We start from the raw sequence: 24,770 nt of genomic DNA on the forward strand, positions 1-24,770 counted from the left end.
ATAAAAGGGTCCTTAACAGGTACAATACAGGTCCAGGTTTGGTGTATATTTGTATGGTTTTCACCATACAAAAACAATTAAAATAATAAAAAATAAATAAATAAAATGAGTCAAATTGTATTAAGTCAATGCAACTGAAAACAGCAAACAAAACAACAACAAAATCAAGCAGCCCACTGGCTGTTCAGTACCTTTTTCCTAAGGGCAACAAAAATGTCTGAAATGATCACACATGCATAAAACCTTCCCTTGTATGACAACATACACAATGTTTAATTAGGTATGTTTTCCATATTGCACAGTTTTGAAAAAACATTGTCTAACTGATAACAAGAAAAACAGTAATCATTTATTATTAGTGTCTCATCTTTAGAGTACAAGGTAGTTAAAAATCTTAAAAAGTAAAGTCTATCAATCTATACTCAAACTTTCACTATAAATGTAAACATTTAGAGGATTGTCACATATATTGCATAAAAACTGTAAACACACATCAAGTAAACCTCGTTTTAGTTTTTTCTTTCAGTGCTCCTCAAGTAAATCCAATTAATGGCATCTGCCAAGAACACCAGATTGACAGTTACCTGGAAACTGAGGCTACTCCTCAGAGGTAGAGAAAATTAGACCACAGACTGAGCAAACATGGAAACAACAAAGAGGGTAAAGTGCCTTGAACAGGATGAACTGTTTCATTTTTTTTTTGTTTTTTCTTTTTAGAACCACTGAACCACTATAAACCAACAAACCCTTCAGAATCCAGGAACATAACACCTCCTTTAGACAGGGCAATGCTACACAGGAATCATTACATTTCATGTACGTCTCACTTTATCATATGTACTATGTTTAGACAGATCTCACTCTCTCTTTTTGTTTGAGGCAGAGTGGCAGGTCTCTGGTTCCTCACAGCTTTGCTTCACAATGCGTCTGAAGACCATTTTCTCACAGAAACATCTCTTTATTGATCCACATGAGGGTGCGTGTCTCATTCGGTTTGCACTCATACTCAATGCTGTTGAAGCTGTTTCCCCATTGGCAGTGGTCTCTCTTGTTGTAGTTGTAGAATTTCACCTGCCACACAGTCTCAAAAAGGCCAGCCTCAGTGAACTGTAGATAGCAAAAGAGTAGAAAAACAAAGAACAATTTCTCAGTTTGGAAATATTTAGTTACAAATTCCTTAAAAAGACACAGCAGTTCTCTTTACCTGTATGCTGACTTGGACAGGCTGTCTCTCTCCACTTTTGGTGTGAGCCACTCCTTCCGTGTCATACATTCCTGAGTACATCACAGACTGGGGGTCTTTGGACTGCTGGTCCAAGGGAAATGTTACTCCACCGACGGTCATGGACCTGAAGGTTCAGACATTTGAAGGCAGCGTGTTAATTAAAAAAAAAGTTGAAGAATTCTGTAGGCAAGAATATCACAATGATCATTGCATAAGATGTGTAATTCACCTTATTCAGCTCCTCCCATTTTTAAGAAAGAGACTCTTCCACATTTGACTTTTAGCTTCCTGTTCATGCTGTTTGCTATTACAAAACAGTGGGTGTTTGTCAACATCAAGAACAAGAGAAACTGACTTCTTGGGAACAACATTTTTTGACAAGTTGAAAGACCTCACAATTAATACCTGATGTTATGTTGTGCTCCACTGGCTCTATATTGGCACATAGTGCTTGGACACTTGGAAGTGATTGACACTTGTGATAAAATAATAGCTTGTGGTCTTGGATGCTAACAACGATTATTTACACAAATCAACCTTTTTGCCCATTGTTGCAAAACTACTGAAGACATTATCTTAGTCCTGATTGGCTCATAAAATTCAATACTGAATTTGTGGGTTGGCGGAATACTAGAGCTGCCGCTGGGCTGTTTTTAGGGGGAGAGGGTAGATTCACAGCATTCTCTGATGACAAAAGGAAAAACTCATTAAATCTACACAAATCCCATGGCCAAATTCATCATTTAAAACTATAAAGCTCAAACTATTTCACATGGGGTCCAAATTTATCATCAACTTTTACAGGACTGCTGATACACAACTGGGTTAACATATTTGCTTTTAAATTGAATTTAACTTCTACTCAGTGAAAAGCCAATGTCAACACAGTAACCTTGGAAGTTCAAAGACAAAACTCAAGACTGGGCCCTTGTTTCTTTAGCACACAGAAACGCGGGGAGAAAAAATGCTATATTATAAAAATATTTTATAATTATAATAATTAATATTTTTCTATGTATTAATTAGGGTTGTTATGGGTTCGCAGGTTTAAGAATAGTGGTTGCATTTTGTCTACTTTCATATGTATACGTCCTTACACCAGATGCTCTCATCCCATTTTTGATGCTACATCAGCACAGAAACACACCGGAGCTCCTTCTGTAGGCTTCTCCACTTGACTGGGATATGAACTTTACAGCACCTGTAGCTCAGGTCAGCATCCACGTTGTAAACACATCTAGACAAACGTAGCTTACTAACATCGGAACCATATCATTTTGTGGCTCAAGTGGCTTGATAATATCATATTGTGACTCCCACCACTGATGTATTGAGCCCCTAAGCTGAAAGGGTTGTTGTTAGCTTGACCCCAAAAATATATATTGAGGCCATCCAAAAATGTATTGAGGCTGCAAAATAACAAAATAGGCCACCAAATTATGTTGAAATCACAAGATATTATACTGAGGCCGTAAGATAACGTATCGAGGTCGCAAAAGAACATTTTAAGCCCACAAAATATATATTGAGGCCACAAGATAACATATCAAGGTCGCAAATAACATTATTTTGTGTGAGGCCACAAGACAAGATATTGAGGCCATGGGATAATACACTGAATCATATGCTAATACATTGAGGCTGCAAAATAATATGCTGAGGACATAAATTAATATACTGAGCCCGCAAGATAATATAGCATCCACAAAACACCGTGATCTCGTGGTCTTTATACATTATTTCGTGGCTACTTCAGGGGCTCTGTTCCAATGTGAACAACTGGGTTCTTTTAAAAGACTTGCAATAATGGACATTTTTACCTTCCTGCCACATGTATGAACAAAGACCAAGCAGCAGCGCTATTATCATAGCTGTAACATGGTTGACAGTCTTAATCGTCTGTGGATTTGAATGTTAATGTACACACAATCTGGAGTCTCCCTCTCCCTCTCCTACAGCTGTAGCAGATATAACCACAGTGGAAACTAAATGCCATTCAGAACATATTATAACATATTTCCAGTGCCCCAATCTTAGATTTTATGCGAATAAAGTGAAAAGCTCTTTGTTAAAGTGTAAGTTCTGGTGTAAACCAAGGCTAAACGCTCGGTGACCAAAGTAGAGACAAACAAAATGAGTAATTCTCACTGAGGAGGAAATGCTACAATATCGCGATACTCACGTCGCCTCCACGGCGCCGGGTTTAACCACCACTTCGATCTTATATTTCGTGCCCGTCAGTAATTTTATTGTCCGGCTCTGTCCGAACCTCGTCCCGTCCGTCTTGAAGAAAACTGGCCCGTTGTTGGGAGTGGTTCTGAGGGACACTCCGACCTTAATGAGCTGTGGGAGGTTTGCCATGGTTCCAGAGGATGCTGCTTTTGAGAAGACCAGGTGTGAGAAGAAGGAGGTCGAGAATAACAGGCTGAAAAACGAGGTCAGGAAAAAAAAAGCCTGTGACGTTACGAGCGTAAAAACACGGCGCACAACCAACACACAGTCCTGATGCAATTTCTACTCTTCCTGTTCATAATCCCTCTGCACAACCCGTAATCTCTCCCGGGCTCGTGTGCCAATCTAATGAGATAAGAGACCGGACGCTTAACCTCCACCGTTAAGTATGCAATTTCTGACCTGAACACAGCCTGTAGATCAAACTCGGGTCTCCTGTGCTATTCTCTTCACCGTTATATTCAGCTTTACTGACCGCAAACGCTGGATTTTAGAGTTTCAATGGCGCGTGGAGTGGTAGTTTCCTTCATTCCTAGAAATAACAAGCATTAAAAACAGCAGTCCTGTGATAGTCCTTGTCCTGTTTCTGCCCTTTATGTGTTAAAAGGCTTTTGTGGAACCATAACATACCAAACTTGTTTTATTTCTTGAGTCATTTCAAATGGTGCAAATCTTTGACTCTCTTCAACTTCTAGTAGAAACCTCGTAGAAACCCTTCTCTGGACAGTAGAGACAAATGGAGGATAAACTATTGTAAATACCCTTGATTTAGGAAGAAACAATGAATGAGCAGGTGCCACCCAATACTTTTGTCCATATCGTGTATACATACGTTAGTTCTACAGAGAACATCATTCTGCACAATTAGTAGCTTAATTTAACAAAAAATTAGCAAAGCATTGGGAAAATATGTGACTTGTGTAAAAGTAATGGCACATTAAATATGTTAGGTTTATTTCACTGCATGTTACATTCAGAAAATACAAATGAATTTTGTATAAATATTGGCAAAAACTATTATATTTGTGTATTTTCTCTAAGAGAATGTACTCCCTAATGTAATTTTCACTCTACAGCAAAAGTTGGGTCAATTACACATTTGATTAATTTTCTAAATGTGAATAAGAATAAATCTTATGGAGAACATTAACATAAATGCACATTTTAGACACAAATCATATTCATTTTCTGAATTTAACAGACATTTGTGGACAATAAAATGGATGTTTTTTTTAAATATAGAGAAAAGTAACAGTAATTCTTATACTTTTTATTTTTATTTGCTCTTAGAAATGTTTTCATGGGGCCCCTTTCCCCGCCCCCTGGCTTTTAGTTGCTGAACTGCAGGCGAAACCCACTCAAAGAAGCACTATGTGAGTCTGGTTACTGGTTACTTGTTAATTTGTAGGTCAGGTTACTCATTAATTTGCAAGCGAGTTCATGTAGTACCTAAATTACAGAGATTTTTAAGGATTGGGGATAAAGTGGGATGGTGGTCATCCAACATGCTGACCTCACTAACATTCTTGTCCCAATACGTTTGTCCGTATGGTGTAGCACTTGCCACAACAGATTGTTAAAATGTCCATAGACAGACACCAAAGAACCTTAGCCTCTTGGAAAAGTACAGCTCTGGCTTTTCTTGTACACTGCATGGGTGTCAGAACAGTCCAGTAGGTCATCCAAATGAACCCTGTACTTGTGACAGGGGTGGTGTGGATGTCCTGAAGTCAATCACCATCTTCTAGGTTTTATTGACATTTAGCTGCAGTTGGTTCAATTTCCATCCTTCACCAGCTTCCTCTATTTGTCATCCTGTCCATGTCTGATATACTCCACAATGGTAAAAAGAGAATTTCTGAAGAAATGGAGAAGAAGAACAGAAATGGAGCTAGTACAGTCCCTCAGAGAGCCCCACTGCTAAATATAACCTGCAGCCAAACAAACTTGGGTCGACGAGTTAGACAGTCCATTGTCCATGAGATGATGGGTTCATCCACCTGCATCAGTTGAAGTTCTCCTTTAGCAGTATAGGTTGTTGAATCCACCAACCTAAACCTGATCATCACAGTGCTGCCTGTGGATCCAAGTGGGTCCAGCAGGTAGAAGACCACATCATCCATACTGATGCCATACTGCTATGCAAACTGCAAAGCGTAATGATTCTGCTGATTTTGACCATGGTCTCAGCACCAACCTCCCCAGTGTCTACATTGGGGAAGATGGAGAAATGGGCAGTTGTGGCTCAGTAGTGGAAGCACCGGGTTATTGTTGACAGAGTTCTGGATTCCACTCCTTGGTCCACCAAGCTGCCAATGTTGGGCCCCTGATAAAGGCCCTTAACCCTTTCTGCACTTCAGCCGCGTGTGCTCGCTTTCGACTGTGTGTGCGCGCATGCTCACTAGCGTGTATGTATTTGGTCACTGCACGGATGGCTTAAAGACAGAAGTCAAATTCCATCATTGTCCAACACAAATGGTGAATGTGGTTTTCTTTGTCTTTGATGGCAGAGAAACTGGACGATAGTAGTTCCTTGCTGTCTTGCCTTTTCTTGGGAACAGGATTTTTACTGACTGCAGCTTAGATCATAGATGATTCACTGAATTATTCCGTCAGTTGCTTCTTCGCCTGATCAGCAGTCAGTGTTAGTGTTGCTGGACTGCTCAGCAGGTTGGGGGTAGTTGTTTGTCACAGTCAGTGGCTGTTGGTAGTCAATGAGTGTGAATGTTTGAGGTGGAGGAGGGAGGTACGGTAAATGGTTCCTCATGTTGTTGTGCAGATGACAATGGAGCAGAAGAGAGGTCATTATCAAACATTAAACAGAACTGGTTTTACCCAATCACAGTTGTTCTTCACTAACTTTGGTCTGTATTGGCTGATTTTTTATTATTCAGGCAAATCCCAAAAAGATCTGTTAATCTCCAAAGTACTCCAAAGTTTCTTATAGGTCCCTCTATTACATGGTTTCAGGCCACCATAAGCTAAATACATCTTTGGTGCATAAACAGTGTGCGCACTACATTTTTAAAATATGCTAGACTTTTGCTATGGGGATCAGCCTTTAGAGTCATTACCAAGTGAATACCAATGTGAGGTCAAATGAGCTCTGTATAGTAGCCGTTTACAGTGGCTCCTAGTTGTGGTCCTTAAAGACACCATACTCCGCACCTTTTTCCTTCCAAATGGAGTTAATAAACAAAATTGATAGTCCGTAACTGAGAAACAATGGAATACTGAGAGTGAATCATGTCAAATGGTTTCAGGTACTATTGGGCAAAATGTGTCACCATAACATTTAACAGTCATTAAAGTAATCATGTTTTATTTATAGGTAAAATGAGATGTGTGACATGTTAAAAAATACAGTAACAAATCACAATGACCAAAAGAGGGCACCCCAGTTCCTACTCTGTCAGAAGAGCAGTCTTTGCGGAAACATGCATGATTCATCATCAAGTGTTTGAGCAGACACGTAAAAACACACTAACTCTCTTTAGAAGCCTTTAGTTATAGAAACAAAACAAAGTAAATTAGACATGAAGCATTATCACTATTACAGGCAAGATGCCTCATGTCTAACTTACAGAAATTCCCCTTTGCCCTTTAAATACATGAAAAAACAGATCTCACTAAGAAACTGCCTTTGACTCACTGCAATAAACTTTAGTTGTCTTTTTTTTTAAATCTGTGTTTAAATATCATGGCCGCCATATGTGAAGACTTGCCACTATGTGACTTGTTTGCTGTGTGGGCTGAAAATATACAACAGCAAAGCTAACCATAAAAAAGTGTGACTCATGTTCACACAACGACTTCCTATTTGTCGACAGGGAATACAGTTATTATGCAAGCAGACATAAAAGCCACTGTTTAATGCCTCCGTCTTCACACTTGCCACACCTAGCAGTCAGTAAGCAGCTGAACACAGCTAGTGGCCATGGAACCCAGCACCATTCGGGAAGGATACCTGGTGAAAAAGGTAAGAATGTGCAGCTGATAATCTTTAAGGCTATTACAATTTTTAGTTTTAGTTAACAGTAGGTGGCTCTGTACAATACACTCACCTTGGACAGATGAACAGAGTAATGTTTTTGAGGAAAACAGATAGATAGATTAAGTGTGGTTACAGTGTATAGATTGATATTGATAGATTGATAGATAGATGGCATACATATTATTCAAACATTTCTACACACATGTATACAGTTGTGGTTGGAAGTTCACATACCATGAATGTCATCTCAATATTGGGCTTTTAGCGAGTTGTTCTTTTCTTGGGGCAGAATACACCATTAATAGAAAAGCAAACAAAAATTTAGTGCACAAGTTGTCATTTTTGGGGGTTGTTTTGAAATTAACACAAGATCAAAGGTCCCCTCTTGCTAAAGGACATTTACCAAATATGAGTTTTAAAAAATCTCCAAACACTTCAAAGAAATTATTGAAAGCCCTATATGTCTGTGCTGAGTGCATGTAAACCTCCACAACAAAAGGTTATGAGTTAATTGCATAGCACAAAAGTGAAAATTAAAAAACTATTAATTTCAAACTAAATTTTGGATGACCCTAGTGGACCAACGGGGTCACTGTCTGACTGTTTGACTATTATTGAAATGTGCACTTGTGGCTGAGACAAATAGCAGGTGGTATGGTTGGCAAGGATGTGGGCCCCATTTCTCACCCTCCGTGGGGCTAAGAGAAAGGATCAAAAGAGAAAACACACACATTAAAACACATCATGGATCTCACAAAAAACACAGGACTGTGCGAGTCAGCTTGGGCTGTCTTTTGTGTGGAAATTTTCACTTTGCAGTATAAACATGAGACCATTAACTTCACCAGAATGTAACCTGCAATTATATGTTGACATGTCTATCCCCAATTTAGATCACGAATGATCACTTTGTAAAAGTCACATTGTAAGGTAACAATGGAACATTAGTTAACTTGGATGTTATAATGTTAGCATTATTAGCATGCATGGTTGTTAAGCAGTTTGGTAGAAGTGGATTATTATTGTTGTTAGCTGTAAAATAAATGTTTTTAATAGTAGTAGTAGTACCAATAATAGTTCTAACAGTTGTTATTATTCATTATAGTACTAGTAGTACTAATAGCATGTTTCATGCTATAGAGAACCCTATAGACAAGCAAAGAACAAGTTATTAACATATTTAAATAATGTAGTATTCTTTCTCTAAAACCAGCTAATTTAATCATTGTAAAGCTATTTACAGCATAGATGCATATAAATCAGCATATGTTGTGTTTTAAAAACTGGTTTGCTCGTCAACCAGAGCCAGATAAGCATAGAGCAGCACATGCCGGAACTCATTCTGGTTTACAGTGTTTTTAGCAATAGAACACAGAACACAAAATTATGAAGTAGCTTTTGCAGAGTGCAAAATCTTTCAAGTTATGAATTATTGTTTGTATAAAAGTCTTCATTTAACCCATTAATGCAGCAAGGGTTATTACACACTAAGGCATATTATTCAATAACTACAGGGACCTCTATACTGGTGGGTCTATTCTTTGGTAAAAGTTTTGGCTCATCCACAGGCCATAGGCTTTTTAAGGGGTCATTGTAGTCCAAAGAACTAGCTATTGTTTTCTATGCTGGGTTGTATGAACAAAACAATAAGATTTCAAGTAGATTTCTCACTTTTCCTCTGAGAGATGAACAGTTAGACAGAATGAAGGCGTGCCTAGAGCGCTTTTCCCCTTTTTGCTGGTATTCAGAGTCATGAAGACAAAGCAGCAACTTCCCCCTCAAACCACCACTAAAAATGACTTGGGTGGTGGTGAATCTTTGTGCATTTGTTAGATGAGTAGAACATGAGTAACTCAGTGTGCTGAGGTCATAAGGGAGTGATATTTGGGTGTGAAACACAACTTTTTTCTATTACATGTGATAAACAACAAACAGCTACAATTACATATATATATTGCATGTTTAATTTGAACAGGATAAAACATTTTAAGTGTTTTCTTAAGTGTTGTAGTTATTCTATTCTGTATTGGTTCAAGCACAGCAAAGAAATACAAGACATGGTTATTTTAAAGGAATGATTCCAAAGAATTGTCCTGCCTTTACCCTCAACATTAGAAAGTGAAAATGAAGATTTCTCATAGCCAAAAGCAGAACTTGGCCTGGCCAAACAGTAACTAACTCAATTTCTAAATGTTGGCAGTTGTGGCTGTGTTGGAGTTGATGTACGTAAAGCAACTTTAACATCTGAAAAAGATCATTATAAAAAAGGTTTAATTATAACAACAGTCCCTATTGAACAACAACTAAATCATTATCCAATGGTCTATTACTGTTTAATAGTTTAAACTAATTACATATACTAATGATAATAATACTTGTGCTAATAAAAATGCTGATACTTAAAGTATTACCCATTTACTTTGTGATATTTATATGATTTTTTTTTTGAATGGTAGAAATATATTCCCCAAGATAAGGTTATTACCCAAATGAGCATGTAAAGCTTTTCCTTAGTGGCATAAAATAATTATGAATAACTTTGTTGCACATGTCTACATATTTTTAATAATGAAACTGTTCTTTATAGTCTTACTTGTTTTATTATTGACATGAGCATCCATTATTATTAGTTGGCCATTATTAACTGATTAAAATTTATATAGACTGAAGCACCTTATTAATCAACCAATTGAGTGGCAGCAGTGCAGTTCATAAAATCAGACATGATAAGGGTCAGCAGTTACAGGTAATGTTCACATCAACTATCAGAATACAGATAATTGTATAATGATCTCTTTATAATTTCTATAACTGATGAACTTTTGGGATTTTCAGAATGACAGTCTGAAATTTCCTAAGAATGGTGTAATAAAGAAAAAAACCCCAATGAGCAATAGTTCTGTAGACGGAAACGCCTTGTTAATGAGGGGTCAATAGGAATGTTGGACTGTTTTGAGCTGACCAAAAGACCAAGTAAACTCAGATAATCATTCTAAACATTTGTGCTGAGCAGAAAAGCATCTAAGAATGGATAATACGTCAAACCTTGATATGGATGGCCTCCAACAGTGGAAGACCAGGTTTCACTGTTGTCAGCCCAAAACAAAAAGCTGAGGCTGCAGTGGGCACTGACTCACCAAAACTGACAACTGACAATGTTCTAATGAGTAGATGACTGACATAGATGGCATAATGGACTGTGTCACAAAGCAAAAGTCATCTCACACTGGGTTTATGAACATGACAATGAATTAATTTTTTTTAGCATTGCCAGACAAAAATGACCAGAATCTTAAAGAAATGATCCAACATCTTGCAAAATGCATGTCATGCAGAATGTATCATTACATACACCCTTATCATAACAGTATATATGGGTTTTGTACATATAAGCATATTTCATATTACTTATTACTCTTAAATAAAGACTAAAACATTTATAAAAAAAAGGATTTAAAAAACTTGTATAGTGATTTATATGCTTATTCCTATATGCTTAATGATTGAAACAGTAGCATTTATTAATGCATACATAACAATAACAAATAGGAATAACTATCATTCACATATTATTTTGTCTTCATTCCTTTAGGGTACGGTGCTAAATTCATGGAAGGCAGTGTGGGTGGTCTTAGCAGATGATGGAATAGAGTTTTATAAGAAGAAGACAGACAGCAGTCCAAAGGGCATGATTCCATTAAAAGGAGCCACACTGACCAGCCCGTGCCAGGACTTCAACAAGAGAATGGTAATACACTTTGCAGATATAAGAATGACAAAAACAAGAATATATATATATATAATTCTTGCTCCTATTTTTGTTTTACAACCCTAGGTCACAACAGTATTGTGATATAATTATTTCAATGTAAGTTAATGTAGTAGGATTTTGTTCCAATTCAAATGATGTAGAACAATAAAAATAGAAAAAGCAAAATATCTGTTAATTAACAAAACTGAATGGAGCAATTTCACACTCAAACCCCAGGGCAGTTCTAAGACACTCTTTCTGGTAATGTTTGGCCTTTGTGTCATTCACACAAGCAGGCCTTAAATGTTTGTAGAAACATTTTAGAAACACCACCTTTCCTGTGGCAGAATAGGGTTTAAGTCCCTGCCTGGACAAACACACCAAACTACACCAATAAGAATTCTGAAATGCTCCAAACTGACTTGGAATAAAAAAAAAAATGTTCTAAATAACAGTGTCATAATAGTATATAGTATTTTATTGGGGTTCTCACATTCATACTTTCCATGATTGTTCCAGTAAACAGAAATGTGGTGTCCTCAGCATACAAGAAAATTTCTGAATCACTCAAAACACAATTTTATGACTTTTCTCTATCTAAATCTGAAAACCCAACTGTATACTAGCTGTGTTACAGAATCGTTGTGCTTTACTAGCCATGCAATATCACCTTTGTGCAGAAGCAACCATGCACACAGACAGGGTTGATTTTTGGCCCTTATCTCTAGAATCAAGTACATGCATGTGGCACTTGTTTTTTTTTTAACAGAAAGGTGCAACAGGAGTGCAATTATTTTAGCCTCTATATTTCTTAGTAATATATAAACTTCTTTTTCACATAATACTATAATGTTTACACTGATTACAATGATTACTATGTCTTTTCCTTGGAACTGTAGTGAGGTTGTAGTTAAAAGAAGCCTGGACTCAACAGTGGGTCATGACCATTTAAACAAAGCCTGGTTAATCTCAGCAGACAAACTGTATTAATACAGACAGCATTTGTAGTCCAGGTTTGCAGTAAAAATCTATTTGCAGAGTTGTTTTCTTGTTCTTTTAACAGCTTGTGTTCAAGCTGAGCACGAGTAAGAAACAGGACCATTTTTTCCAAGCAACTCACCTGGAAGAGAGAGAGATGTGGGTCAAAGACATCAAAAGAGCCATCACGTGTTTGCAGGGAGGGAAGAGGTTTGCCAGGAAGTCCACCAGGAGGTCTATTCGATTACCTGAAACAGTTAATCTGAGGTACAATCCTACAATGGGAAGAGGCTACATTTGTATGTGCTCTACAAATCCTTCAGTACAGTAGGAAATGCAGTTGTTGCATTTTCTGAAACATAGAAAGATACAATATATTGTGGTGCTACTATTGTTACTTTACTGGATTTGGGGATACTCTGGGGATGTACATATAAAACACTGTATTTTGAAATGAAATAGTGAAAATGTTCCACCACTCCACTGTTGTTGAGCATGAGTACTAGAAAAGAAACCTAAATAGTGGTAAGTCACACATCTCTTTTCTTGAAAAAGAGACTTTAGTTGAATACCACCTGAAATAAACAAGAACTGAAACTGGCTATAAAAAAGGACTGGTTGAAAAAAGGAAAATGTTGAAAGCAAGGCATATGTTTACAGTATAATAATAACAAATTCTAAAGTTTACTGCACAATACTGTCTAATGTTTATAGTGGAATAATAACTATTGCTAATGTTTCAAGTACAATAATGTCATATGCCAGTGCTTAAAGTATAATTGTTACTTATGCTAATGATTAAAGTGCAAGAAATACTAATGCTAATGTTTATGGCACAATAATGACTAATACAAAAATTTTTATTAAATTATTGACAATAACTGCAATGCTATTTTTGCAGTACAAGAATTACTAATGCTAATGCTTATAAATATAATAAATGCTAACCCTTTTTTAAAGTACACTATTTACTAATGGTAATTATAGAGCAATGTTATGTATACTGTAGTACACTATTTTCTAATGATAATGGTGATTTACTCTACAGAAATTATGTTCGATAAAATATCTAAAATACTAATGCTCACCCATATCCCATTATGAAAGTTGAAATGTATACTTCACCATCTGTAATCATTTACAAACACAAACAAATTAATTAATGAATAGAAATGACTGTGCCAACACGTAACAGTATAATACAACATACTAAATAAATAGTGCTCATAAAGTAACTACAAAAATAAATGTAGTCAAGTATGATATTCACTTAATTAAACAGTGACAATGTTATCTCTGGCATAAGAGACAATGTGATACTAAAATATGTTATATGCTTCTCTTCTAAGCGAACTCTATGTTTTGATGAAAGACCAAGACACAGGAATTAAAGAGATGAAGTTGGAAAAGGACAAAAAGCTCTTCAACCACTGCTTCACTGGTAAGACACATCAGACATAATGATCAGTCAATCCAATCAGTGCACAGTCTAAACACCCACTTAGGCTGATTTTAGTGTGCCTGTGGCGAAATTGTCGAAGCAGTGTAGAGAAATTAAGCCTGCAGCATTGATCATTCAAACTGGGAGGTCAATGACTTAACCTCTTAATGTATTATGCTTATAACTACATTATAATACATAACGTATTAGTACTAAATATGTAACAACTGAATATTAAGCCTATAATTCAAGGAGGGAATTCATGGACCGGTCGTCTTTAAAACCTTATGCAGGCCAAAGTCATTGCTTCCTCTATATGATATAACATCAACATTACAGTATTTGTTCTGCTTCTGTGCTGATAAATGATCTCTAAACTCTCCTGACAGGCAACACTGTCATTGATTGGCTGATCTCTCAGGGGAAGGTCAGGAACCGGGCAGAAGGTCTGATGCTGGCTACAGGCCTGCTGAATGAGGGGTTCCTGCAGCCTGCTGGAGAGGTTTCCAAAGAGGCCGCTGAGAGTGGAGCTGAATCAGTGGCACTGGACCAGCCTGATGCACTTTACTACTTTGTGAGTATCACTTTTTTCCCTGACTTAAACCAGGAAAACAGCAACACTTGTGTTTAGAGTAACCAGCGGGTCTGCATGAGTTACTCAATTATTAGATTTCTTTTCTAAATAAATACAAATATCTGCAAATGTTTGTTTTTGACCACAACATGGAAGATATCAGTGCCATGAAATATCTTTTTAATGTTGCATTTATTGTATGATTCTGCTGAATCTGTGCATAAACACTGAACAGTATAGTAACAGTAGAGTGTCTTCCATTGTTCCCCTCTAAGGCTTAGTAATGCTGTGTTAAAACTTCACTTCACACCTTATAAATTGAAAAGCTCTTTTGAAAAAAAAATAAATTACTTGATAGTACAAAAATAGTCTTCAAGATCAAGGCTGACATTTGGGCCCAAATTCAATGCAAATTCACAGATAAAATTGCTTTAAAGCATAATTTCTTGCTTTGAGCCACCACTAATGGACATGCATTTCTGGACAAGCTGAGATACACAGAACCGTCACTGAAAATGAAAGAGGTTTATAGAGACACTATTCTCCTATACAAGTCAGTGAAGCATCGCAGCAGAGCAGCTGTTATTTTAAGATAAAATACTACATAGTGCTTTAACACTATAAAAATGACTAAAAGCTTGGACTTGTAATGTAAGCTTCATCTTACCCCATTAGTCTGTACCTTTACTCTTTCCTGCTGTTTCCCAGAAATCTCATCTTTATATTTCATTTGTTTGTTACTTCATGTCCTTGGTCATTTTAGGCACAATCAATTTCACAATCATGTTGTGTGATGTCATGACTTTTGCACAACTATTAAGCCAATCAAATCCCGTTGGATATAATCATGCCCCACCCACAGTGATTTTCTGCCTTGCTGTCCTGTTTCATTCAAATATATGTCACATTATAAAAGAAAAATATGTTCTGGTTTATAATTCACATAATTCGCTAATTAAAAAAAAAACTACAAATAACTTCAATTCAGTAAACTCTACATTTTTACATCTGCACACACACACACACACACACACAAGGTGTGTCCACCTTTACTCTAGCAAACTCCACTTTTCGAATGTTCACAAATGCCAAAACTGTTACAAGTGAGGTAAACCGATCAGACAATGCCATTTTGTTACCTGCTACCAGCTGTAGCACTGCACTGCATGTTTTGCTAATAATTTGATTAATCATAGAGCAAAGCCCCTGCATTTACACATGTACTTGTAACTCTTTGTATGTCTATTGTTTGCTAAATTAGCCCGTGGTAAAACTGTTAGATCTGTATGTGCACATGGCACCGAAGGCAAGAACATTAAAACCTTTTTTTTGCATCAAGCGTTAGCAGGAGTCAGATGTGAGTGTTAGCAGGTGTCAGGTGTGAGTGTTAACCGGTGTCATATGCTTCATTTGAAAAGGTTTAGCAAGGTTTCCAACTCTTATTCACTGGCTGTAAAACTCACACAATTAGTTCTAATATCACACTCTCATGCCACACTTGCCATTTCTCACATATTTTAACAGCCCTTCGTTTCCCTCCAAAACAACTTCTAGATGAATTTGACTCCTGATAAAGTTTCTACAGCTGCTGCTCTGGAGTTCACTAATTAAACACTGACAAGCAATGGCAGCCTTCTGAAGGAGTGAAGGAGAGCACTCCCTCTCCCCACACACATCTTTAAAAGACTTAAATATACAAGCAAAACATATGGTAGATTATGGCATGCATATGCATGCATTATTTGTTTAAGTCTTTTATATCTGTGTTCCAGAGGCATCAGTTATTGTTTTGCATCCTTCTCTTGTCCACAAACTTTTGTGAGGTTTAAAGTGCTTGTAAAGTATATGCAGTGATGGTTTCTGTTTTTAGCACCAAAGGCAGAGCATGAGTGTAAGCAGATGTTGTAACATGCAGACAATCAGTCAGGCTGCTTTTTGAATGATGCACAATAGTGGGTAACCAATCAGAGCAGAGGTCAGGCACAGTAATAAACACTTAGAGGTTAGAAAATGATCACAAAAGAAAACAAAGAAAGTGGAGGATATGGGCCCATTAGTGGATGTTCACAGCCTGTCTGACCTGCTGACAATAAAAATGTGGTCAACACAACAATAAATGTACACCTGATTCTTGCTTACTCACATCTTCACAGTGCTTACTTAATAATGTAAGTTATACAGAGACATTTGTTATATGAGTACCAAAACTTTACCAACATTTATTTTTATGTTTGTATTTATTTATTTAGCTAGAGTAAATATGTACTATATGTTGCAGGCAGTTTTAGATCAATCACTGTTAAGGAGTTGAAAAAGAGACTGCTTTTGTATCTGCAGGCTGACAGTGGCTTCTTCTGTGAGGGCTACTCTAGTGACGAGGATGTGATTGTGAAGCAAGAGTTCAGAGGGGCCATAGTCAAACAAGGCTGTCTGCTTAAACAAGTGAGTATTTCATTGGCTGTGGTAAACTGTGGCTTGCAACCCAATGGTGAGTTGCAGTTTGGGGACAAGTGGGTTGGAGGAAACAAGGAAGTTGTGAGTAGGTTGTTTTTTTCAACATGAGAACAGAGCTAACTGAAGCAATCTAATTATAATGGTTGTGCGCAAGTAGTAGAGTATGGTGGTACTTGAGAGAAGGCGTGCAGGGCCACTGAATTTATAGCTTTTGTTTTTTGCTTATCATAAGCTGCCAACTACTGGTACACTCTTAAAAATAAAGGTGCTTTAAATAGCTCTTTGAGATGTCATAGAAGGACCACTTTTGGTTTCATATAAAAAAATGTAATGGAGATACATGTGCATGTGAATGACTTAATGTAAAGGCTCTTTACCAATTTTAAAGTTCATCACACTCAAACATCTCTATTACAAACATACTTCTTTATGGAATGGATCTCAAAGAACCTTGCATTGTATGAAAAGCTTTTATGGATTTTATGAACCACCTTATTTTTTAAAGAGTGTAGCATGTACACAATACTCAAAATGTATTTGTGCCATGCTGCACCACTTCTGGCTTTAACCAAGCTTACTCTAACATTATTAACCAAGAATGAGTGCAGTACATAATTAGCTACCTGACATCATGAATCAGAAGGCATCTGAGTAAGACATGTAATGTCCATCTAATATTCATGTGTTTAATCTAAATACAGGACAATTATTTTAGCAAATAAGTGTTTTATTAAGATTATTATTTGTTCCACAGTCTCACGAAGTATATAGCTTACAGTAAATGCCTCTGCATGCTTCTTAATTTAAAAATCATTTTTATTCTTCTTCTGAATTCATACATTGCTAATTCTCTTCTACTAGCTAGGACTCACCCTATCACATGATCTTCTTGAACTACCAATGTTGGGACCAACTCTTAGACAGTTGTGCCACTTGGGAGCTTCCATGTTTCATTATATTGTCACTATATATTTTATTTGTTAAAGAAGGAACAACACAGTCATGTGAAAATCTATTTTAATAAATTTAAACATATGGGCATTTGATCTTCATTTAAACAACATTACAAGATGAAGGTAACATAACTAAACCAATAAAATGGATGAAATGTCTTTTAAAAATGATCTGTAAAATGTAAGTAATTGAAATGCAATTTTCTATAAAAATGTTAGCACACCCTCTGCCCTAACAGGTGGTGTTTCCCCCCCTGGCAGAAATAAGTTCAGTTAGATGTTACCTAGAATGCTCTACTAGTCTCTGACATCAACTGGGAGAAAGTTTTTCCCTCTCCTCCATGCAGAATTCTTTTAACTATGTGACCTTTCAGCTTTAGTTTTTAGACAGATGGTCTCACATTTTCACATTTTATCAGTGCCTTCTGATACAATAGAGAAAGTGCAGAAAAGTATCCTCAAACTGTGGCATTCCCACCTCCATGCTTTACAGTTGATATAGGTTATTGTGCTCAAATTCTGTATATGGTTTACATCAACAATGTCTTCTGTTACTGTGTCCAAATAATTCAACTTTGGATTAATTTGTCTAAAGCAAATGGACTTGGTCTATGTGTTCTCTGGTTGGGGCAGTGGTGGCTTTGTGGTTAGAGCCCAGTTATTGATGACAGGGTTGTGGGTTGATATCTGGGGCCTACAGATGCCACAGTAATGGCTGCCCACCGCTCTGATCATGTGTGCTCACTGTCACTGTGTGTGTCTGATCACCAGTGTGTATGTGTGTGTTCAATGCATGGATGGGTTGAAGACAGAGAATGAGGTTGTCTGGAAAACTTTAGTCTTGCTTGTTTTTTTTTTTCACAACAAATGTGTGTGGTCTCTTTCTGATGGTAGATGCAGCTGTGGTAATAGGTACCTGTAGATCCTGAAATTACATTTTAGGATTGTTGGAGATAATACACATTTTGTAGTCTGCTGGTGGACTTGCTAGGACGGCCTGGCCTGGTCATGTTGGCAGTTGCACATCTTAATTATTCTGCGGACAGTTAAACAGCTGATGTCTAATTGCTCTGAGATCTTTTAAAATTTCTTCCTAGACATATGCATCTACAACCTTCTTTCTAAAGGCCTCAGAAACTATTTTGGATCTCACCATGGTAATAACAGGACAAAAAGCAAATCTATATAGCAATAGATTTAAATAAGAAAATAAGTTTTCTCATTACATTAGCTAGAAACAGAAGGAATAAGAGAAGCTGTGGTTATTGACTGCTATACTCAAGTTTCTACATCTATATCCATCTATATCCATCAAAGGGGAAGAGTGAACTTTCATTTTCAACAGGGCCACCGAAGAAAAAACTGGAAGGTGAGAAAGTTTATCCTGAGGGATGATCCTGCGTACATCCACTACTATGACCCTGCTAAGGTTAGAAATGGCCTGTCACTGGTATTTATTTAGAAAAGTCTAATCATTCAGAACATTGTAAACTCTGTCTCTATCTGTTTTTCTTAAGGGTGAGGACGATCCTCTTGGCTCGATTCATTTGCGTGCATCCGTCGTAACTGCTGTGGATTACGTGCCAGATGGTAAGAGACTGGTGATTTTAGTCATTAATCAGTTACCATTCATCGCTCACCATTCATTGCAATAAACCTAAATGATATCATCGAAACACTTTGAAGCATGTCATAGTTTCAACCCAATCCCTGTCTGCTTTTGCCACGGACAATAAAACCTGTTGGTAACTCATATTTTTAATAGATGTTATTAGACAAGTCCTTCAGCTGGGGTTTTCAATGCTTCCCCTATTCCTTTACACAATGAACCATTACCTTGACTGTGGTAATGCAATGCATGCTGCAGATGTGGCATCACATATGGCTAATTAACTGTTCATAAAATACACTCCTCTGTTTGATGAAATGCTGCAGCTAAAAGGCATGATGTGGAGGGGAATCTGTTCGAAATCATCACTTCAGATGAGGTACACTACTACCTGCAGGCGGCTACAGATGAAGAGCGCAACGACTGGATCAAAGCCATTCAAGTGGTGGCAAAGTCTGGAAAATAACTGTTAAAGACTAAGGCCATGGCCCAGAACTGTCCTGACAAAGAACACCTAATCATTTTAAAGTCTCCTGTAATTCCTTTCAGATGTACAGAAAGAAAATGCTAATACAAATCGACCAAAGTAGATTGTGTGTAATTCTGTCTGCCTATGAAATATTGCCTTTTTAATATCATGCGAATAACTTATAACAATATATTTTTTATTTTAGTCCAATATTGGAGACAGAGAGTGTATTATTAATATTATATCATGGCATGTTGGATAATTGACTTCTGGTGGAAATCCCTGTATTTTTTAATTTTGCAAAATATAAACAAATTATTGCAGTGTCACTTTTTGCCAATATTGTACAGCTACACCCTAAATGACAGGGGAGAGGGGAGGACAGAGGATATGGGGTTTATTTATCAACAATGCTATTTATATGATACAGTTTGAGGGATAAGGTATTAGTGGAAACTGTTTAAAAAATCAACTGAGTCCAGCAACTTCCTGTTTCTATTTCCACATGCATCATTTCCTGTCTGTGAATCTTTCTGCCACTGTGTGGTTAGCCTCACACTCACTGTCGACTATGCTTGTTAGTCATTGTCTGAAGATTAGACATGACCAGTTCTTTTTGCCTTGGCTTATCAAGCACACACACACGCTGGCCTTGTTTATGGCACCGCAGACTTTTCTTTCATTAAAATGACGCTCATTGTCCACAGCGTTTTGGTAATACTTTGTCTAAAGGGTCTCTGTTCATAAACCTTGATGTAATTATGAAATAAAAAAGCAGCAATTGAGTATGTATGAACAACTTGTGTTAGTGTTGGAAAGATTGTGTAAGACTTCCGGTGTATGCTGACATGGTACCAATGTTGTGTCATTGTACTTTTATAGTGAGATCTCCCTGGTGACCAATTGCAGGACTGCGCACTGCAACACAGACACACAAAGACACAACACAGAAACAGCAGGCAGATGAAATGAATATTATGGATGCGAGTCATAACAGTATGCTTTAAGTAAGCTAAACATTTCTAGCCCTGTGTTCAAATGCATTCTGACGTCATAGCACACTGACGAAAAGCCCACAGAAAACTAAAGCTATATCAACACCTACTGGTAAAAATATATATTTTCTGTAATTACTACCTTCAAGTCAACATGATTTGGATTGGAATGAATCCTAAATAGGTGCAAACCATACATCATTGTGATTAGAACCTAATTTTATCCATTGGAATTTGATTGGGTGTTGAGAATTGGGCTTGTGAAAACAAGCATGAGCTACACTCCTAAAAATAAAATGCTTCAAATGCTTCTTTGAATGATGCCAGAAAGGAACCACAATTGGTTTCACAAAGAAAAATGTTTGTTATAGAGATGTGTGAGTATGAAGTATCATTGTATTAATATATGTTCTATTTCAGAATGTCCCTAAAAATATATTTTCCGCACCCTTAGCAGCAAGGCTTATTACACACTAAGGTGTATTATCATGTAACTTCAGGGACATCTGTACAAACTGGTGGGCCAACCTTTGGCAATAGAACTTTTTTGCTGTCGGCAGGCCAAAGAGTTAAGGCAACTAAAGCTTATTAACCACCAACATCATTATTCTGGAATGCCCTGTAACGCCATCATCAAACACAAAGCAAACAAACGCTCTTCAACAGTGACTGATTAACTTTTTATATTTACTTTTATATTAACTTCCTATATTTTGGAACCCCTGAATACCCTGCACAATCCACTTCTCAGGGAACTACTAATGTGACTTAAAAGCATCTATGGAGTCAGAACTGGGCACTAGTCAACCTTCGAAGTACTCGCCCCCTGCTACAACACGTCAGCACCAGCACTGGATGAGAGGGATAAAATACTAATGGAGGAGAAGGAAAAGGCAGAGGTCAAGGCTTTCATTACAGGAGTTAAGCCATATTTATTTGATCTGGTGCATGCAGCCATGAACAGGGATAGTGTTAAGTGTTTTCCTTACAATGATGGGTGAAAGTGGTATGAGGGGGAGGGAAAACATGCTGTGATATTACTAATAATCTAATTGATTTGCTTCTTGAATACTTCTACTGTTTACAACTGCCCTTAATTTCCAATAACTACAAAACATACCTGACAAGCATGAAGCATGTTTATCAACAAACAATGTAGTTACTGTACTGCAATCATTAAACAAGATTACTTTCTTTTTCTGAATGTTTTAATAACAACTGCTAAATATCCCAAAAGTGTTGTTTTCCACTGTTTCTCTGAAAAAATGCACTAAATGACTGCTAGAGAGCTGCAGCAGTAGAATAGAGGGAATATCAGTTCTATTTTTTTCAGCATAAAACAGAGACTACCCTCAGCCCATTCAGCCACAAAATGTAGCCAAACAGAGGTATATAATGTAGACAAATATATACTAACTAATAACTTTGCTAAGTTCAGCTTGTTTTCATCCTAATCTGCCAAGTCACTTCCCTTCTGTCTTCCAAATTACCACAGTCAAATGGCTGTAATAAGGTTATAACTGTAGTAAGGAAATAACAAGTAACTTGTTTTTAAAATGTTCTTTACACCTTCCAGGCACGTCAAAGAAAGATCTCACTCTTGAGACTACTGCACACTGAACCAGGACATGAGCAGATATGTTTGTAACAGATGTAGTAATGGTTACATTTTTCATTTTGGCCAGAGTGTCTCCTTTAACAAATGTTTCCTTTTACTATTAGGCTACTTACATTCAACTGAAACTGAATTTTAGAGGACACACAGCTAATATGTACTCATAGGACCAATATGAGTAGTCTAACTACTATTTAACTATTTAGATGTCCACCAGTGATCAGTGATGGGACCAGGAGGGGTTAAGCATGGGCCCCATGCGGGTTGTACACTGTACATGGGGCCTTTTGGGACACAAAAGTATGTACAAACCCACTCAGAGCCCATGTCCACCTGGAACCCATATAGCCACCCACGTGAGCCCCACATTAACATGTTTGCTAGGTAACCTAAGGTTCATGGAGGACACTTTCAAAATGGCTTATATCTACTAATTAGAAGCCTTGATCTTTCTTCTGTAGTTCACTGTTTGGTCACAAAATATAATACTACTGTCAACATTGTGTAAGTATCAAAGCATTGGTCCATCTATCTCAAACCTAAATACCTGTATTGATGGCTTTAGTTCTAAGCTATTATCTGTTAGGAAAAGATTTATCACATTTGTCATTCAGATATTGTAGCGATCCAAAGACCATATGACCCTTGTCTTGGGTTGAGCCAGTTTTTCACAGTTCCCTTTTTCATCTGAACCCATTACCCAGTCTAATGGCTGTAAAAAGATTTCCAGGTTTCTGGAAGTAACATGAGCTGTCTAGCTTCCTTCTGCTTTTACCAACTAGGAGAACAACAACCTACTACAAATCATACTAGTAACAATCTAAAGGCTGTATGACCCTTAGAAAATCATCCTTAGTTGAGCCATATTCTTATAGTTCCCTTTTGCACAATTTTTTGGACTCATATTTTTGTAAGCAACAGGAAGCTCCCTCTTTGCACAGAAAGGTTGAGGAGGTGTTGCTGGACTAATAATGGATTAACCTTCTCATGACGCCCATATTTCTTCATGACTCTGATTGACCCTGGTCAATGTGAAGTCAGTCTGTGAGTTAATTCTTTCAGTCACTTCTTTAAAGCTTAACTGACACAAAGCTGTTAATGGGAACTTACGCACATACTTTATGTGACTACTAAGGTGGTGTCAATATACCACAAGGCTCCCCATGCAATCTTTAACACTGATTTCTCACCTTCTCAGTGTCTGACTGTTCCTGCCATTTAACTTGTTAGGTTTTAAATGAACTCCTGAAAGATCCGAGGCAACACAAATCTCAACTGAGGATAAAATTGAAATATCTATAAAAGGTATCTCAAGGTACAGCACATATCATAGTTAATAAAAAAAATTATATAAAAGGGAAGATGAAGATTTTATGGGGTTTTACATTATAACCCAATCAAATCAAACCCTATTCATTAAGTGCCACAATGTTTTTCATGTAATTTAAACATAATTTTAAAGGGGGGTTCTCAACACAAGAGGGCAGTATATGTCACAAATTGCAATGCATTTAAGGGAACCAGATCAGTTTTAACTAATAATCATTTGTGATCCATGGGGTTAAAAGGGTTGACAACTATTTACTGATGACCTGCTGATTTCCTGTTTTGAATACTGTACCATAAATGACCTACATTTAACTGATCACAGACTTGACAGATTCATGCCAGTTTTGTCATTAATATGGTCCACATTTTTGCCAAAGACACCTCTGAGCTTAGATACTGCCAAATACAATGGATGGATACCGTCATACAAATGATTCACAATACTCAAAAGCTAGCACTATTCTACTCCAGAATGTCAGCGAAATCAAAGTAAGACATTTAAGTGCAAAATTAGTGCTTAAGAAATGGATCTTAGACAGTGAGCTATTTGGCTGTTCAGACACCCAGGGGATATTTTTTCCAAAAGTCTAGGTCAATGAAAATGGGTCAACCTGAGTCCTACTTGAAGCTCGAAGAGCTCTTGGTACTGATTGGGTTTTGCCATCAAGTATGGAGGGGCTGGTCCATTTTTAGCTTTGTAAGCCAATGTTAGACCTCCATGACCAAGTCAGCTTTGAATTAAAACTGGTCACCCATGAGAATACCAAGATTTCATGCTTCCGTAGCTGGACTGACCAGGGACTTCTTAAAGGAGATGGCAGGTTTGAAATAAGGACCTGTAGTTCCAATGATGTATGGCAGCAATCTGCTGGGGAAAGGATCATTGTGTGTCATGAGTGTCTTTAGCATAGTATTCATATTAGAACTTATGAGAGGACAAAACTATACCAAAAGAGTCAGAGCATAACAGTTAATACAGATCTATTTTTTTATTTGCTTGATGGGCTAATTTAAAAATGCTGCCCACTGTCAGGCCCTTGTCATTGTTGTTTCCTGTTAATTTGTGTAGATTCGTGTCCATGTGTTGCACCTGGTACTGGGAGCATTTAAGGAGCTGGCTGACAACTCCTAGGTGCTGTGAATTGATTCTC

General features: G+C 37.2%; 2 protein-coding genes across 2 annotated transcripts; one reads left to right on the top strand and one right to left on the bottom strand.

The window, feature by feature from the left end:
* Positions 1-254: 254 nt before the first annotated feature.
* On the bottom strand, positions 255-3,623 carry cnrip1b (cannabinoid receptor interacting protein 1b). The gene is made up of 3 exons (XM_072676830.1): positions 3,408-3,623; positions 1,205-1,349; positions 255-1,107 (listed from the first exon to the last, which is right to left on the bottom strand). Exons 1-3 carry the CDS (start codon positions 3,584-3,586, stop codon positions 943-945), a joined length of 489 nt encoding a protein of 162 aa, XP_072532931.1. The 5' UTR covers positions 3,587-3,623; the 3' UTR covers positions 255-942.
* Positions 3,624-7,317: 3,694 nt separating this feature from the next.
* On the top strand, positions 7,318-19,800 carry plek (pleckstrin). Its single transcript, XM_072677599.1, has 9 exons — positions 7,318-7,436; positions 11,044-11,199; positions 12,266-12,447; positions 13,530-13,621; positions 14,011-14,195; positions 16,533-16,637; positions 18,948-19,031; positions 19,120-19,192; positions 19,538-19,800. The coding sequence occupies exons 1-9, from the start codon at positions 7,395-7,397 to the stop codon at positions 19,675-19,677; spliced, it is 1,059 nt and encodes a 352-aa protein (XP_072533700.1). The 5' UTR covers positions 7,318-7,394; the 3' UTR covers positions 19,678-19,800.
* The last annotated feature ends 4,970 nt before the right edge of the window (positions 19,801-24,770 follow it).

The sequence above is a fragment of the Salminus brasiliensis genome, chromosome 4 (assembly GCF_030463535.1).
Source record: "Salminus brasiliensis chromosome 4, fSalBra1.hap2, whole genome shotgun sequence".
NCBI classification, from domain to species: Eukaryota; Metazoa; Chordata; class Actinopteri; order Characiformes; family Bryconidae; genus Salminus; species Salminus brasiliensis.

Excerpts from the sequence above, each read along its gene's own strand:
- plek (XM_072677599.1), top strand. The coding sequence starts at position 7,395 with ATGGAACCCAGCACCATTCGGGAAGGATACCTGGTGAAAAAG. Across the intron at positions 11,200-12,265 it reads AGGACTTCAACAAGAGAATG|CTTGTGTTCAAGCTGAGCAC; the intron begins GTAATACACTTT and ends TTCTTTTAACAG. Across the intron at positions 19,193-19,537 it reads TGTGGATTACGTGCCAGATG|CTAAAAGGCATGATGTGGAG; the intron begins GTAAGAGACTGG and ends GAAATGCTGCAG.
- cnrip1b (XM_072676830.1), bottom strand. The coding sequence starts at position 3,586 with ATGGCAAACCTCCCACAGCTCATTAAGGTCGGAGTGTCCCTCAGAACC. Across the intron at positions 1,350-3,407 it reads CCCGGCGCCGTGGAGGCGAC|GTCCATGACCGTCGGTGGAG; the intron begins GTGAGTATCGCG and ends CTGAACCTTCAG. Across the intron at positions 1,108-1,204 it reads CTGTCCAAGTCAGCATACAG|TTCACTGAGGCTGGCCTTTT; the intron begins GTAAAGAGAACT and ends TGCTATCTACAG.